General features: G+C 38.9%; 1 protein-coding gene across 6 annotated transcripts in view; it reads right to left on the bottom strand.

Annotated features, from left to right (window-relative positions):
* FHIT (fragile histidine triad diadenosine triphosphatase) overlaps nt 1-15,218 on the bottom strand; it is a 1,459,166-nt gene that overhangs the window by 271,298 nt on the left and 1,172,650 nt on the right. For all 6 annotated transcript variants that reach the window (XM_053929377.2, XM_045192109.3, XM_045192111.3 and 3 more), the window contains one exon: nt 1,488-1,633. In XM_053929377.2, coding sequence (XP_053785352.1) covers nt 1,488-1,633 — 146 coding nt within the window. The remainder of the gene's footprint in view (nt 1-1,487; nt 1,634-15,218) is intronic.

Genomic DNA, 15,218 nt, shown 5'->3' with positions numbered 1-15,218 from the left:
CACATGTTCCAGGTTTTACAGGGATGTTTAGATACTATTAATATACATATAATGACCAAGACGTCTTTTTTGAGAAGCGGGTGAGCATTTTCAGTCAGAGCCTTTCATAACATGAAAACAGCAACTTTATTTATCTGTTGCTTTTGGTAGAGAGCTCAGGAGCTAAATAGTTCCTCTACTATTCAGTTCAGCTAAAGCCCTGGGTACTGGGTCTCATATGAGGGGTGAGCCAAAAAAACCCTGGGAATTATCTTCTGGAGGGCAAGCTCCTTGTAGACTTCCCCTGCTACGTGAGTATTCTAGGATCCCATCTGTATCAGTGTTACAGTTGGTGTTGCTGTGAGAGGCTATGTTTAGCTTCAGTGAATTTTTTTTTCAGATGTTTTCAACATGTTTGCCCATTTCATGATGGGTAATTTATGAGCGCACCTGCCCACACTGTGCTCAGTGTTCCTCAGTTTTTGACCAAAACCAGCATGACCCCCATGCTCCACCTTCCCTATTCACCCAATCTCACCACAAGCAACCGTTTTTGTTACCTCTGGTGAAAAAATTCCTCAAAGGGAAACATTTTGCTCATATGGAAGAGGTGAAACAAAAAACAGCAGAAGCATTAAAAGGCATCAAAATCAACAAGTTCAAAAACTGTTTTGAGCAGTGGAAAAAATGTCTCAGTAGGTGTATTGCATCATGGAGAGTACTTTGAAGGTGACTGAAGTTTAAACATGTAAGAATAAATACACAATTTTTTATAAATAAATTCTGATTTGGGGGGTTCCCCCTCATATAATGGAATAATCCATTTCTTTCCAAAGGGTTTTGCAGAGTAACCAACTTTCAAGGCAACAAAGGACTTCAATGTGTATTGGTACCGCAGCTCTTTCCCTAGGGCACCCTATGACAAGGGTTGACTCAGCCTGTGCCTAAAGATCTGCAGTGATTCGGGGTCTCGTTTCCTTGTTAGGAGGCTGGTCACACCAAATATTCAATCAACCCAGCTTCTGGCCAATCCATAATCAAGTACTGAAGCTTGGTTATAGACAAAGGGTCTGCCCTCTGAGAGCAAGACCCCACCTAGCTTGCATAACTCGACTCTACTGGAAGTCAAACAGGGCTAAGCCCAGGCAGTGCTTAAAACACAGTTACCATTGAATCAAAATGACTTGTCCAGCCCTAGTTCTAGTAAAAGATCTGGAATGCTGTAATGCCCATTAAATATGTGTCTATTACTCCCACATGCCTTGTAAACAATGCTTCAGACATTATCTCAGCTGATATTCCACAGTTCATGTGGGGCCAGTGGTGAGGAAGGTGGTCCTGGATTTGTTATATCTTCTTCAGCTATTATATGACACAAATTATATATATGAATGACACAAATAACCACAGCTGCCTTCCCTCTGAGATGGGCAGATAAAAGGGGGACAAAGCCCAATGCTAGAATTTGGAAAGGAAGAAAACTAATTTCTGTGTATCTGTATACTCACCTGCATAGAAAAGGTAAGAGAAGTCCCCTGGAAATGCTTTTCCACCACCGTGCCAACTTTCTGGGTCGCCTGAAACAAATCGGCCACTTCATCGGGACGCAGATCTCGGAAGCGCTCCACTGGCCGAAGGGGACACACGAGGACATCTGCAGTGAAGTCTGTTAAGGAAAACTTTGCTTGCTTTTGGTAGTATCTTTACCAAGAAGTTTATCCCCACAGTATTGAATCCCCTTGACCCAGGCCTGAACTCTCAAAGACTAAATAAAATCCAACAAACACTTGCCAACAACCAAACAAATACTTGCCAACAAGCAAACTCCAAGGACTTCAAAGAAGACTTTCAAACATGGTTTATTATATTTTGAAGGAGAAGCTGTGCTGAGCTGAAGAAATTCTGTGAAGAGCAAGGGATATCAGTGTTTCAGAGAGACTCAAGAGCTGGCTGAGATAATTATGCCAAGAGGTAAGATCTATTCTGGACCATTATTTCCCAACCCCTATTCTAATGCTCTGGTGTCTCAAGTAGCCCAAGGGGCTGGGGAAACAACTGGAATATCCAGCTGGTTTCTCTACCTAGAGCATGATGATTAAAATTTTAATTTTAATATCTCTTTGGAGAAACGTAATAAAAATATAATAGTAGTTTTATTTATTTTATTTTTAAAACTAGTGTAGACACTGTGAAAACATACAATGAACTTCCTCTATAACCTACAGATGTGCACACGGTTAAACAGTTTATGACAAGGATTCCTCAAACTGATGATTAAGAATTAAAGAAGGCAGTTGAAGGTAAATCATTAAGTTAAGAAAAAGGTTGTCTGCTTTTGCAAACAAAAGTATTTCAGTGCATTCTGTAAGTTAGACAAATAAACATATTTACATTTTTGGTATAAACAAGATTTAGAGAAAATGGATATATATGCTTGATCATTTGTTGATAGCAAATTATTATTCAATATTACATCTTTAATAAAACTTCGGTTTCTTTTTGCATTTGAATTTACATAAGCGTGGGCATACACACACACACACATGCACACACGAGACATGCTAACTTTTGTTAAGTTTTTAGATACCAGCAGGAGGAAAATCACTTTAATGTTCTTTTCTGTTTTTCTCTTTTGTCCTTTTGTCTTGTTGTTTTAGGAGAACATGCTTCTGCCTGGAGCTAAGTAGCTAAGGGTCACAGTAAAACCACAATCCAACGATTGCTAGTCTCACCAGAATATCAAGCATTTTAGCCCATCAGACCAATGGTGGGATTCAGGCGCAGGGGAAGATGCACCGAGCTCCGCTGGGCAGGCCTGATTTTCATAAGAGCAGGGGGAGGACAGGGAACACTGATTAGTTTTGCTCATAATCAGGAAATCCATGTCAACAGTAAACTAAGAAAAGGAGCATTTGTTATTCTGAGTTCATTTTTCAAGAGAGGAGAAGGGAGAGGCCTTCACCCACAGGGCATTTGATACTTAAAAAGATAATTATCCCTTTTTTGGCAGGGCTGCTTTATTATCATGGGTCAATGAACTGTTTAGAAATGAAGAATTTCCTTTCATTTCCTTTTTAACTGATTGCCAGTCTCCACTCCTACTGAGTTGCTTTTCTTTGTTAAAAGAGACCTTTCCTCATCTTCGTCCTCCCAGCTTTAATTTACACCCACCCTTAGGCCCTGACTTCATCAAACCACAGCAAGATGAGACTTTGCAAGCTGCCAACAATACCCATCAGAGCATGGTAGGCTATGTCTATACAGAAAGTAGGTGGGGAAGAAACAGCATTTTATTTAAGCAATTGCTTACTGTGAAAACTGGTGGAATGAATCTGACAACCTTTGTAATTTTAGTAATATCAATGACATCTGAAAGGTGCTTTTTCAATACCATATAAATATCTTATCACATACCTGTCCATTCTTTGAGTCTGATGCTAAAGATTGGTTTGGCCAAATGTTTAATGGTTTAAAATGTTTATGGAATAAAAAACATCTGAATTTGTCAGATGTTTTATCCTGTGTATATATCCAATGTAGGGTGATACACAACATATATTTATTATTTTAATTAAACATTAATAATAGTAATGCAACATGTCACAAAACAGTTAAACAGGTTAAACACATTCTCATTTAGGTGACTATTTTTCACCAGCCCATTTAGCCAACATTGTCCTGACACATATACTCTCTGCAACCCAACCTTTTGGTAAGAAGTCATTTTATCTGTGTATGATGCACACACATTTCTATGCAAATAGTAAGATAAATAAAGATAGCTTTCAAGGGTGCTTATTTGGATAGGTGTTCATAGTGGTGATCATTTTCTTTGCTTTGCTGGGACCCAGAGGATGGCCTAGCAGGTCTATTAACCTGGGAGTGGCCACAAAGGTAGGCTCCATACAACCCTCCAGGGAGGTAGATGCATCTGGAGTTATCCAGGGTGAACCCCTGGAGCACTGGGTGCTGTGTGAGTAGTTGACCTGGCCAGTAGCAGGTCAACTACCCAACACCCTCCCTGGGCCATTCTAGGCACTGACTGAACACCAGAAAGTCAGGATCAACAATCTTCCTTCAGCTCCTTTAAAGCCAGAGGAGAACAAAGCCTCTGCCTAAACCTCACAATGGGCTACATCCTGCCTGATACCTACCCAGCACCCAGATCTCCTCCTTCTCCACCCCTCTCTTGCACACTGCATATGCCACGTGTGCTTTCTTTCTGTTCCTCAGACACAATAAGCTCCTTCCCTGATTTGGAGCCTTTTTCCTGGCTATTTGTTCTTCCTAGAATTAAATTCTCCATGATCTTCACATGGTCACTTCTTCCTTATTATTCAGACTCTAATTCCAATGCCACTCTCTCAAAGGAATATTTTACTGCTAAGTGGCTTAAACTGTTACCTGCTTATTCACTCTTGCATCACCTGTTTTAATCTTCCCTGGCCCTTGCCACCAGCCGGTAGTTTTCCTCTGTTACCACCTACCTGGATGAGAATGTAAACTCTACAACAGTGAAAATTTAGTTTTGTTTACTGATATTTCCTCACCACTTATGATATCTGAGATATTGAGTAAGTATTGCTGGAATGAATGAATAAATAATACACCAGACCTCATATCAGCCACCTCTCAGTACTAAAACCCTGATGAAATTCATTTACTTTTCAATTACCTATACAAAACTGGGATAGGCTGCAAGAATTTTTTTTAATTCAAAGAGATTTATGCTTAATACCTAACATAGTTAGAACTAATATTGGATAAGAGCTGGAGAAATGTAAACTCATTTGTAATATAAACTAATTTTCATATAAGTCCAAAGGAAATATAATTATGAAGGTAAAATGCTTTTTAAAAATCCTTTTATAATTAAAAAGAAGTGGTTTCTAGAATATTCAAAGTCTCAGATAAACTATGTATAGAAAAATGCTGCTTTATACTGTGACTAGGAAATGTAATTCGTTTGTTCATTCAATGAACAGTGAGCACTAGTTAAATGTAGACATTGTACTAGACTCTGGGAATCACAAAGGAGAGTAAGAGGTTGCTCTTGTCTTTCCAGTCCAGGATATAGGGATTGAGACAGAGAGCTGCAGTACTATGGGAGACACAGCATAAGAATAGAGGCCTATAGAGGCAGAGAAACCTGGGGCACCTTCATAAGGTAAGGGTTCCAGAATAACCATGAATAAACTCTGAATTAGATAGATTATCCCATGGCTAACTGGAAATATAAATGTGTTAATAAAGAATTTAGAGCAAGTAAGCAAACTTTTTCTGCAAAGGACCAAATATGTAAATATTAATATTTTAGGCTGGTGGGCCATAAGCCCAAGGAGTCATACATAATACAAACACTAACAGGTGTGGCCATATTCCAGTATACAAAAGGAAGAGGCTGGCCAGATTTGGCCCATGGGCCGTAAGGTGTCAATCCTGATATGGAGGAATCACATTACAAAGAGGTAACTAAAGGAAACAAAAAGTATTGGATGCCTACTCTTCCTTCCCTAGGTTGAGGACTACAATGCTACCTTAATAGCATACTGAATAAATCTTATGGTATCTTTCAAAATTTAACTGTCTAAGAAAAGAACATCTGAGCATGATAGAACATGTTCATGTGCATGTACAATGCTTTTAAAGACTAATCACATCAGAAAATGTGTTATGATATTGACACCATGAAATGAATCATGAGCATTTCTACCCAACACAAGTACACCGAGGCTGTTCCATCTCTAACTGGAAAAATGCAGCATATGATCTGCAAACCCATGAGAGCACCAAAGTAGTGTGCTATTTACAAACTCATCTGAGAACAAAAGTATTTTCTCAAAATAAGTGCATAAATCTTGAAAGAAAACACCATATTGCTTAAAGGTGGTAGGTGTGTGTTACGGTTTCTCCTGGACACACAAGTCAGAGAAAGCAAATTAATTTTGAAGGAGAGTAGACAGCTCTTGGAATTCTACTGCCACTGTTTATATGGCAATTATTTTAAGGTACTGTCACAGATGCAGTGTAATTTAATATGGAGACTCTTAGGTTTTGTTAATGGACAAATCCCATGTTACACATAGACAATAGGAACACACTTCTCCTGCATCCCCTTTGCTTGTGGTTGACACCTCTAACTTTGCATGTGGTTGACACCAGCATGCAAAGTTAGCCCTCAAGGAAGTTAATCTACTCAACTGAATTTAATGTATGTTGATCCAGTACGTACTACACATGAAAAACTGTGAAAGAAGATTATCAAAAGCAATCTGGTCTCTCTCTACAATGTAAGTAGAGACATCTATTTAGTAATAACATTTTTTCAAAAGAAAAGAAGGGCAATAGTTACAATTTAGTGTCTATGATTGACAAAGACATTCTTCACAGCAGACAAAAATCAAAGAAGGCTTCATATTACAGATGAAATTTAAGGTGGGCTTTACGAATGGGGGAGTAACTCAAACAACGGGTCAGCTGGCAAACCATTCACCTATCCATTTCACAACTAAAGCCTTCTCTCAGTCCAGGGCTTGTATTACAGTTTAGGATGCCAAGGTGAATACAACAGAGTAACTGACCTTGCAGAATTTACACTCTAGTATCTCAAACTGTCATGCAGTGTAAACAGATCATTACAACACAGAGAGATGAGTGTCATTGACAGAAATCAGTGCAGATTGTTGTGGGAGCACAGAGGAGGCCGAACCTGACTCTGCCTACGGGTTAGATAAACTTTTCAGTATGAGCTTGCACTTCAATTCTTTAAACTCAGCAAGAATTTCTCCAAATCTGGACCAAATCAGTCCTTGAAAATGGCCTCATAACTTATGGTTAGCTTCAAATAAAGTTGTCAGGCATTCCCCTTTTGGCTAAAAATCACTATTTCATTTATATATATACTCACATTTACTTAACCTTTCCAACTAACCCATAAAATACTTTTATAATTCCTATTTTTCAGATGAGGAGATTGCAGCTTATAGAAAATAAGAAACCTATGCAAGACAGCACACTCCCAGTACGAGACTAAACTACACTTTAACTCAAGCCCGTCTGATTCCAAAGTCCATGTTATTAACTACAGCTCTGTGATGCTGTGCTTTTTGTAACTTTCATGATCAGTCTCTGTTTACCCTCTTACTAAAAGTGTGTACTGCATTCCCAGAATTCCTCTGTTCATGGAAGAGAATTGTGGGTTTCATGAAATTCAAAGGTATTGTGCAAAACTGCTGAAGTCCTGAGAAACACCTAGCCTTGAAGGAAGAAAGCAGAGGAGACATAAAGTCTCATGGTGGAAGGGGGCCTCATTGCTGGACGGAGGAGGTTGTAAGTATGCCCCTCGTCCTAACACAGAACTGCGAGTAAGGAGAGCAACCTCAGAGAACTATCTTGAACCAGGGGGTCAGAGGGAGGAAGTAATGTGAGATGCAGAGCCTGCATTTCCTCTCTTTCCCATCTTTAAGCTTGGATTGCTTCAAGGTAACTTTGACTCCACTGGGCTGCCAGACTCCAGAGTAAGATTAGATGTTCCGATCAATGTCAATGGATTACACTGTCAGACACACTGAAAAGTCCCTTTGCTTTTGGACAGCCTAATTATTGGGAGCCATTGACTTCCTCATAGCATCATTTATATCACCAAGACCTACTAAAAACCTGGTAATGCCTTTCCCCCCTTTTTTCTCTCCACCTTCACCACCAACTCAGAAGTGACTGTCTCATTATATTGATTATATTGGATGTAAACACAGTGTGTTTTTGCCACATTACAGTGATGTGACAACATGCCAGGCCCCGTGGTAAACTCTTGCTGTTACACAGCTAACCCAGAATACACACAATTACAGAAAGAAATTATATGAATCTTTGTACTAGTCAAGTGCCTAAAATTGTTGTGTTAGATTATTTACAAATATTACTACAAGAATCTCCCCCATTCTGCATGTCCCTCTGCAAAGCAACTTTGCTCCTCTTCACATCAAGAGTTGGAGGCTATGTCCCCTCAATTTGAATCTGTGCTGGCCTTGTGACTTGCTTTGATTAGTGGAATGTGACAGAAGTGTTGCTATGTGAATTTCTATGTTCAGGCATTAACAGAATTTGCATCTTCTGGGGTTTTTGTTGTTGTTGTTGTTGTTGTTGTTATTCTCTTGGACTCCTGATAAGCATGCTGTGAAAAAGCCCAGCTAGCCTGTTGGAGAACAAGAGTTACATGGAGGAGAACTGATATCCCTCAGCAGATAGCCAGCACCCACTGTTAGGCCTTTTAGACCTAAGAGAGCTACTGCCTGGCTTCCAAACTTCCGTCTCAGTTATCTATTGTTGCTTAATGAACTACCCTAAAAACACAGGCACATAATGAAACATTGACTTGTTTTCTTATCATAATTCTATGGGTACTTTTGCTGCTGGTCTCACCTGAGCTTACTCATGCAACTGCTTCCAGATGGTGCACTGGGCCCCTAATCTCTGTGCTCTTAAATCCCGCCTCCTGATAGAACAAGTGGAAAGACCACATTGAAAAGAAGCATGGGCACTGGAAGTCACATAGTGTCAATGGGCTTTATTAGAGCAATCTACCAAAGTTGGTGACTCTGAAAAGAAGTTCTGGGGGTTTTGCAAGGATGAGCAGGTGCCCAAGGTATCTTGGATGTTCTAATGACTGTATACACCAATGTTATTTTAGAGCTGGGATGGATTCTAACATTATCTACTCCAATATCTTCCTTGTTGGAAAAAAATGTAGGTAGGAAAGGTAACTGATTTGTTCAAAGACTCAGTTAAGGATACAACTGGAATTGAAATTCAGCTGTTTGGCTTCCCAAACCAAAGTTCTTTCTATTATGCATGAGATGACAAAATGTTGCACCTCAGCTACATATTCCAATGCCAAACCTATGGCAGACGTTAACAATCGACTACAAAATTTTCTTTTTGCACCACCAAGACTCAGAATCCTTGTCAATCCTGACCTCTAAGCAGTCACCACCAATAAGAGTGGGCATGGAACGTGAAAACAGCTAGGAACCACAGAAACGACTGCAAGGGCCTGGTGGAGTCGAGAACAAAGCGAGATTCTGTCAAAGTGAGAATCTGCCCAACTACATTAGATGTTCATTGTGTTACTACATTATTATTCAGGATAAATTTGATAAGTTCAAAATCTGTTCATCAAGGATAATAATTGATGATTAAAAATAATTTTATGAGAATTTCCATGACAAATATGAAATATTTAAATATGGGGTCATGACAGAAAAATGGAAATGTACTAATTTAGATGATTAATTCAAGGAGACAGCAGAATATTATACTCAGACTTGCTCAGACTTGCTCCTATCTATTTTTCTATATTTGATCTACTCTAGGGTTTCAAAATATAAAAACACCAACATAAATCAAACCATCAAAAATATCATTGATTTTGATGAGGCTGATCAGCATGTGTATACATGAATATGGAGTGAGTCTGTATCAAATGATATGACAAAGAATTAGTTATTCTTCTAAACTAATAATAAAGAAGAGTCTCTTTTCATCTTTACTGCAAATCAGTATGCAGTTCAGTGACAAGCAAGGAACCTTCCCGCCTATACTGCAGAGTTCTGCAGACTCTTGTAGTGAGTCACTTGCTCTAACAAATAATCCTAGACCTTGCAAAAACCATAAGCACGAATGGCATGAATGCAGTTTCAGAATGCAATAAATTCCAGGACAGTGTGATTGAGATAATGACAGTGCTGTGCTCATACCTGGATCTCAAGGCAAGCATCTCACAAACATCTACAAGAATTCTCATGTTCTGTCCTGGAGAATGCCTTGGGCCCAAGATACAGTGTGAGTGAGTCTTCAGTTACCTAGGGGCAGAGAAGCCAGGTATCATTCTCTAGGCACTCCTCTGGCTGCTCAGAGGTGAGACCCAAATTCATAGGGAGAAGCAATCAGGTAGCTTTCAAGGAAAGTAAAAGGAAAGAGAAGCCTGGAGCCTGGAGGCCAATTCTTTGGTCTAAATTTCACACACTACTTGTAATTTTTTTAAGGCAAAAGAATCTTGTGTTGATTATATTAGGGGAATCAGAATTGGCAACAGTTATGCCTATATGAAACTAAATATGTGGGGAAAATGAATCGTAACAGAAGGGAAAGGAAAGAATACGTAACATTTGTTTGCTGTCTCCTGTGCCCTTTGAGGTAGACAGTATCACCCACTCTTGTTTTTCCACATTCAGAAGTTGAAACTGAGCAAGTTAAACTGCATAACCAATGTCACAGTGATATGAAGTAAAAGCCCTGGAGAGGGCCATGTGGTATTTAAAATTGTCTACACTGTTTCGATGCCTCCCAAGTTCATAAAAGTCTCCAAGTACTATTGCAGTGTTCACTAGAGTGATTCGCCAGAACACTAGGTCCGTGAGATGTTCTCAGATACTATACAAAAAAAAAATCTTGTGGTCAGAAAGATTAAGAAACACTGAATGAAATTAGGTAAAATAACTTTTTTTTAATAACACTACTCATCAGTATACTTAATGTGCTAATGTTCATTCTGACTTCCTCAAAAGAAGATATACTCTGCAGCATTTCTCATATTTGCTTACAAATAACACTATTATTATTTTACTTTTTTTCTTTCTTTGTAGAACATTGCATAGGATAAATATTCCAGGGGATGTTTACTGGAAATACTGAGCATCATTTACCTAAACACAGAGACACTGAAAGATTTCTGCTTTTCAATAAGAAAGTAGCCCTGGCTGGTGTGGCTCCGTGGATTGAGCGCCAGCCTGCGAACTGAAGGGCTGCCGTTTCAATTTCCAGTCAGGGCACGTGCCTGGGTTGCGGGCCGGGTCCCCATTTGGGGGTGCATGAGAGGCAACTACACATTGATGTTTCTCTCCCTTTCTTTCTCCCTCCCTTTCCCTAAAAATAAATAAAATATTTTAAAAAATAAAGAAAAATAAACATCCTATTATTCCTATGAGGAAAGCAAGAGGGCATTCTGATGAATTAACTATACTGAAAAATTGAGCATTAAAATACATCAGATGGGACATGTTAGTCATTAGTGCTATTTGCCAACTGCTTGAGGTTCTTGCCATGTCCAGGTACGTGGCTTATGCATCATGGATCTTTGTGGTTTGGTGAGGCTGAAGAAATTCTGACCAAGGATTTGTGAACAAAAGTGAAATATCTCACTTATAGACTAGGGCACTTAACTGCTAGTGCGAGACCCCAAAGCCCTCTTTCCTCCTCCCCAGCAACCAGCCGCGTTGGTTGTGCAGTGGGTACCAGACCACCACTGCAGGTTTCCTCATCATCTGTTCTTACAGTGACAAGAGCAAGTCTGTTAAACAGGTTTCATTTCTTCTGCTAACTCCAATTAATTTGTACTAGCTACTTAGAGCAGTATGTTAAAGAAGATTCAGAGGCCTTGATAGAGATCAGGAGAGAAGATGGAGGGGTATATTGGTGTGTATGACCATGAGGTTGGGAAGAATATCAGCATGCATACTAAGTATCTGCCATTCTTCAATTAAAAAAGCAATAAACATATTTTGCTAAGGCTCCCTTTCCCTCTTTCTTAATGACATGGAAGTCATGTCTAGGCCTTGAAATGTCTGAGTAACCATGATAAAAATCTAGTATTATTGGTATTGTCCTGGAGATATACAGAAGTATGTGTATTTTAAATAATTCTAATTAGAAAAGCATTGAAACAGGAAGTTCCTGTCACTCATAAAGTGAAAACAGGGGAGGGGGGCACACCAAGACGCCAATGCTGTCAAACTGATCCTAAGTGTTAACAACGGACAAGTATTGCAATAGAAAAGAAACGAAATACACTCCTCAGCTGAAATATTCAAAAATTATTCCCAAAGAAGGATTTAAAAAAAACTACATATGTATTCTATATGAATCACCTCAAAAATTCTGTGAAAAGACTTTGGTGTAGAGTAGATCAGAAAGTAATGCTAATGATCTGCAATTTACTGGAGATCTGCTGGAAAACCACAAGCAAGATCGGTAGTTTACACCCTATACATACTTACATTCTACTAGCCTGTGCATGAGGATAGAGCACCCTGAGTGTCTACTTCCACAGGGCCGCCAGGCTAAAACCAGATGTGAATAGAGTCCTCCCAGGACAAGTTCCATCAGGTCCTGAAAAGTATGGATTCCAGCTGTAGGTTTGCTTATGCCACTCAACAGCCAGTGAAAACTCCAGTTCCCGTCAGATCATCAGTGCAGTGGGACCTGCCAACGAAGCCACCCACACTTCACATAAACAACATGAGGGCAAGTGCATGTGGAACAGAGAGATTCTTTAATGAGAGAAAATGAATAGAGGACATAGGGGCTATAAAGGAAGGAGAAAGGCAAAAAGAGAATACTTAGTAGGAAAACATTCTTAGAAGATCGGAAATATTCCCTAGTAGACAGGTTCAGCTGGCATTCCTGGTACCAGACATGGTGTTTTATGTAGAGTAGGCCTCCACTGAGTACTTGGGGAAAGAGTAAATGGCACATATGCTTATTCCTTGCTTAATCTGAGAAAGAGTTCTTTCTTGTAAGTAATCCTTCAAATGTTTCAGAAATTGTAGTTTCTGAGAAACCCCTGAACCAGACCACACTGAACTTACATATATACAAATAATTGAGGGAAATGCACTTAATGCTAAAAATCAAACAAGCAAACAAAAAATCTACCCGAGTCTCTGGTCTAAAAGAGACCCAGATAAAGACATGGAAAAATAAATACAAGGTGCTGTCCTTTCACACATGAATGGCAGTGCTCGCATTTCAGATAAAAAACTTGTAGATCACTAACTTCTTAGAGCTTGGAAAGACTTGAGAATAACATTCTTCTATGGTCTTTTAATAACAATGAGAAATCTCTTCAGTGACAAATACAAATGTTGATGGAAAAGTTTTTCAAAAAACAGAAAAAAAACCTTAATTATTCTAATTTGACATTCTGAGTGATTCTGAATTAATCCAAACCCTGCCCCATTCAAATTCAGTCTCCCATGAGTTAGCAATCTAAAAGACATAATGCGAGAATATTTTATAGTGAGAAGTGTTCAAGTGATTAATGAAGGAACTTCTCAATGAATTACTGAAGGAAGATCATAAGGCCAAATTTGGGAGGAAAGGGTAAAGGCAAAACACTTTTTAGGACTGTATGTTTTTCATTTATTTGTTAAGTATGTGTTAATTAAGAGCCTCTCACCTGGTAGGTATTGTGTAAGACAGTGAAGGTATAGCACACACCAGCCACATGCATCCCCTCCCTTCCAAAGGTAAACATTCTAGAGGGTGAACAGACAAAAGGCAAGAAATAGAACAAAATATAGCCTCTACTATAAAAGAGATGAGGTTGAGATGAGAAAGCAAGATGCAATGGTACAAGGGGAAGAACACTCCAAGCCAATAGCTAAATTGGGAACGAGCTTGGCCTGTTTACCTGGGATACCAAGAAAAAGCACAGGCTCTCCACAGCCTTGGCTGGAAGTCTGGATTTATTCCATGGGCACCGGGAAGGCTCTGAGGCATTTTACCCAGTGGGGAGTTGAGGCATAAGACAGAAACTGAGTTCTTTTTTAGAAATATCACTTTCAATGCTGTGTAGAAAAAAAAAATTCAATGAAAGCAAGGATGGAAGCTGAGGACCACTGAGAATGTCTTTACCAGAGACTGAGAGATTCAAAACAGGCCTGGACTATGGTGGTGGCAGTAGAGATGCAGAGAATTCAAGATACATCTCTGAGCAATGAGCAACAGGACTTAGTGATGGACAAGGGGCAAAGAAGGAGGGTGATCCAAGAGGACTCCAGGGCTCTGGCCTGAGTAGGTGGGTGGAGAGTGAAGTAATTTAGAAGATAAGGGGAAGGAGGGCAATGTCATGTGGCTCACCGTTTAGAGACCTTTCCTTCTTGAATTTACATATTTCCTAGAGCCAACTAAATCAGACTTCCCTAAACTGGTTTAGGGGTGGACTCAAATTGAATTGCCTGAAATTGTTTGCAAAACAGATGGGTGTGTTTGCTCTCTTGTGGTCTGCAGCTTACAAAAAAAAAAATGCTTAGTCTCCTGAACCCAACTAAGATAATAATCACTGATTTGAAAGAGCAGAATTATTTGAAATGAGTCCCCAAGAGAATGATTTTAAAAAGGCTTCCACTTTTATGCAATTTAGCTTAAAATTTAATAAACCCTTTCGTGAAGAATGATAAAAAAAAGTTTATTCTGTGTCTGAGCAATGTGTTCATGAGGATGAACCCTCCATAAAAGACAAACTAAGTTTTTTTCTGTTTTTTTTTTTAATGGCATAACACTGAAGTCATTTTAATCTGATTCAGCAGAGAACAATTTAAAACATGTCTCTTCCAACAAAAGACAGCTGGACATACAAAGATGATTGTGTGATCTATTCAAAATTAAAGAATAGGCTAAATCATTTATAACAATAAAAAAGCAGAAAATCCTACTGAAAAAAAAATAAAAGGAAAATTCTAAGTAGCAAACGATTTACAAATGTTTCCAAAACAGGAAGCAAAAGACATTGTCATGCCACCCTGGAATCTTCCAGAATAGATAAGTTAATCAGGCAGCCTTTAATAACAAAGAAGCAATTCATTTAAAAAAAATTTTTTTAAAGCCTCAAAAACTTTGGCAATGAACTACATTGCTGGAATGTCAAGAAAGCAGACTTTTTCAAGACAATCCTTTGTATACAAATATAGCTCAGCATTCATCATTAAACCTCCAAATCCTGTAAAAGAAAAAAGTTTTATTCTTTCCATCTGCTTATACTCTTCTCCTAATAAAGAGACTGCCGATGACAGAAGAGGCTCTGACATCTTTAAAACAATAATAATTTTTTAAAATACAATCACAAATATCAGGTTTCAAATCGGAAACTCCTCTAAGCCACTCTTTCTTCCTCAACTCTGTTAGCCTAGTGTCTTCCTTAATACTGGGTTAATATTTATACCTACTTCACTGGGGTGTGTAAGGAATTTTTTTAAAATAATAGCATATTTCATACCATAAAGTAAAAGCTGAACATTTTAAAAAGTGGTTGCTTTTTAAAAAAATTTTGTTGTTATCCAATTACAGTTGTATGCCTTTTCTCCCCATCCCTCCACCCCACCCTAGCAGAACCCCCCTCCCTCCCCCACCTCCACCCTCCCCCTTGATTTTGTCCATGTGTCCTTTATAGTAGTTCCTGTAAT

Source organism: Desmodus rotundus, chromosome 8 (assembly GCF_022682495.2).
Source record: "Desmodus rotundus isolate HL8 chromosome 8, HLdesRot8A.1, whole genome shotgun sequence".
NCBI lineage: Eukaryota > Metazoa > Chordata > Mammalia > Chiroptera > Phyllostomidae > Desmodus > Desmodus rotundus.
The sequence above is the reverse complement of the archived record's forward strand: the minus strand, read 5'-3'. Positions and strand labels throughout refer to the sequence as shown.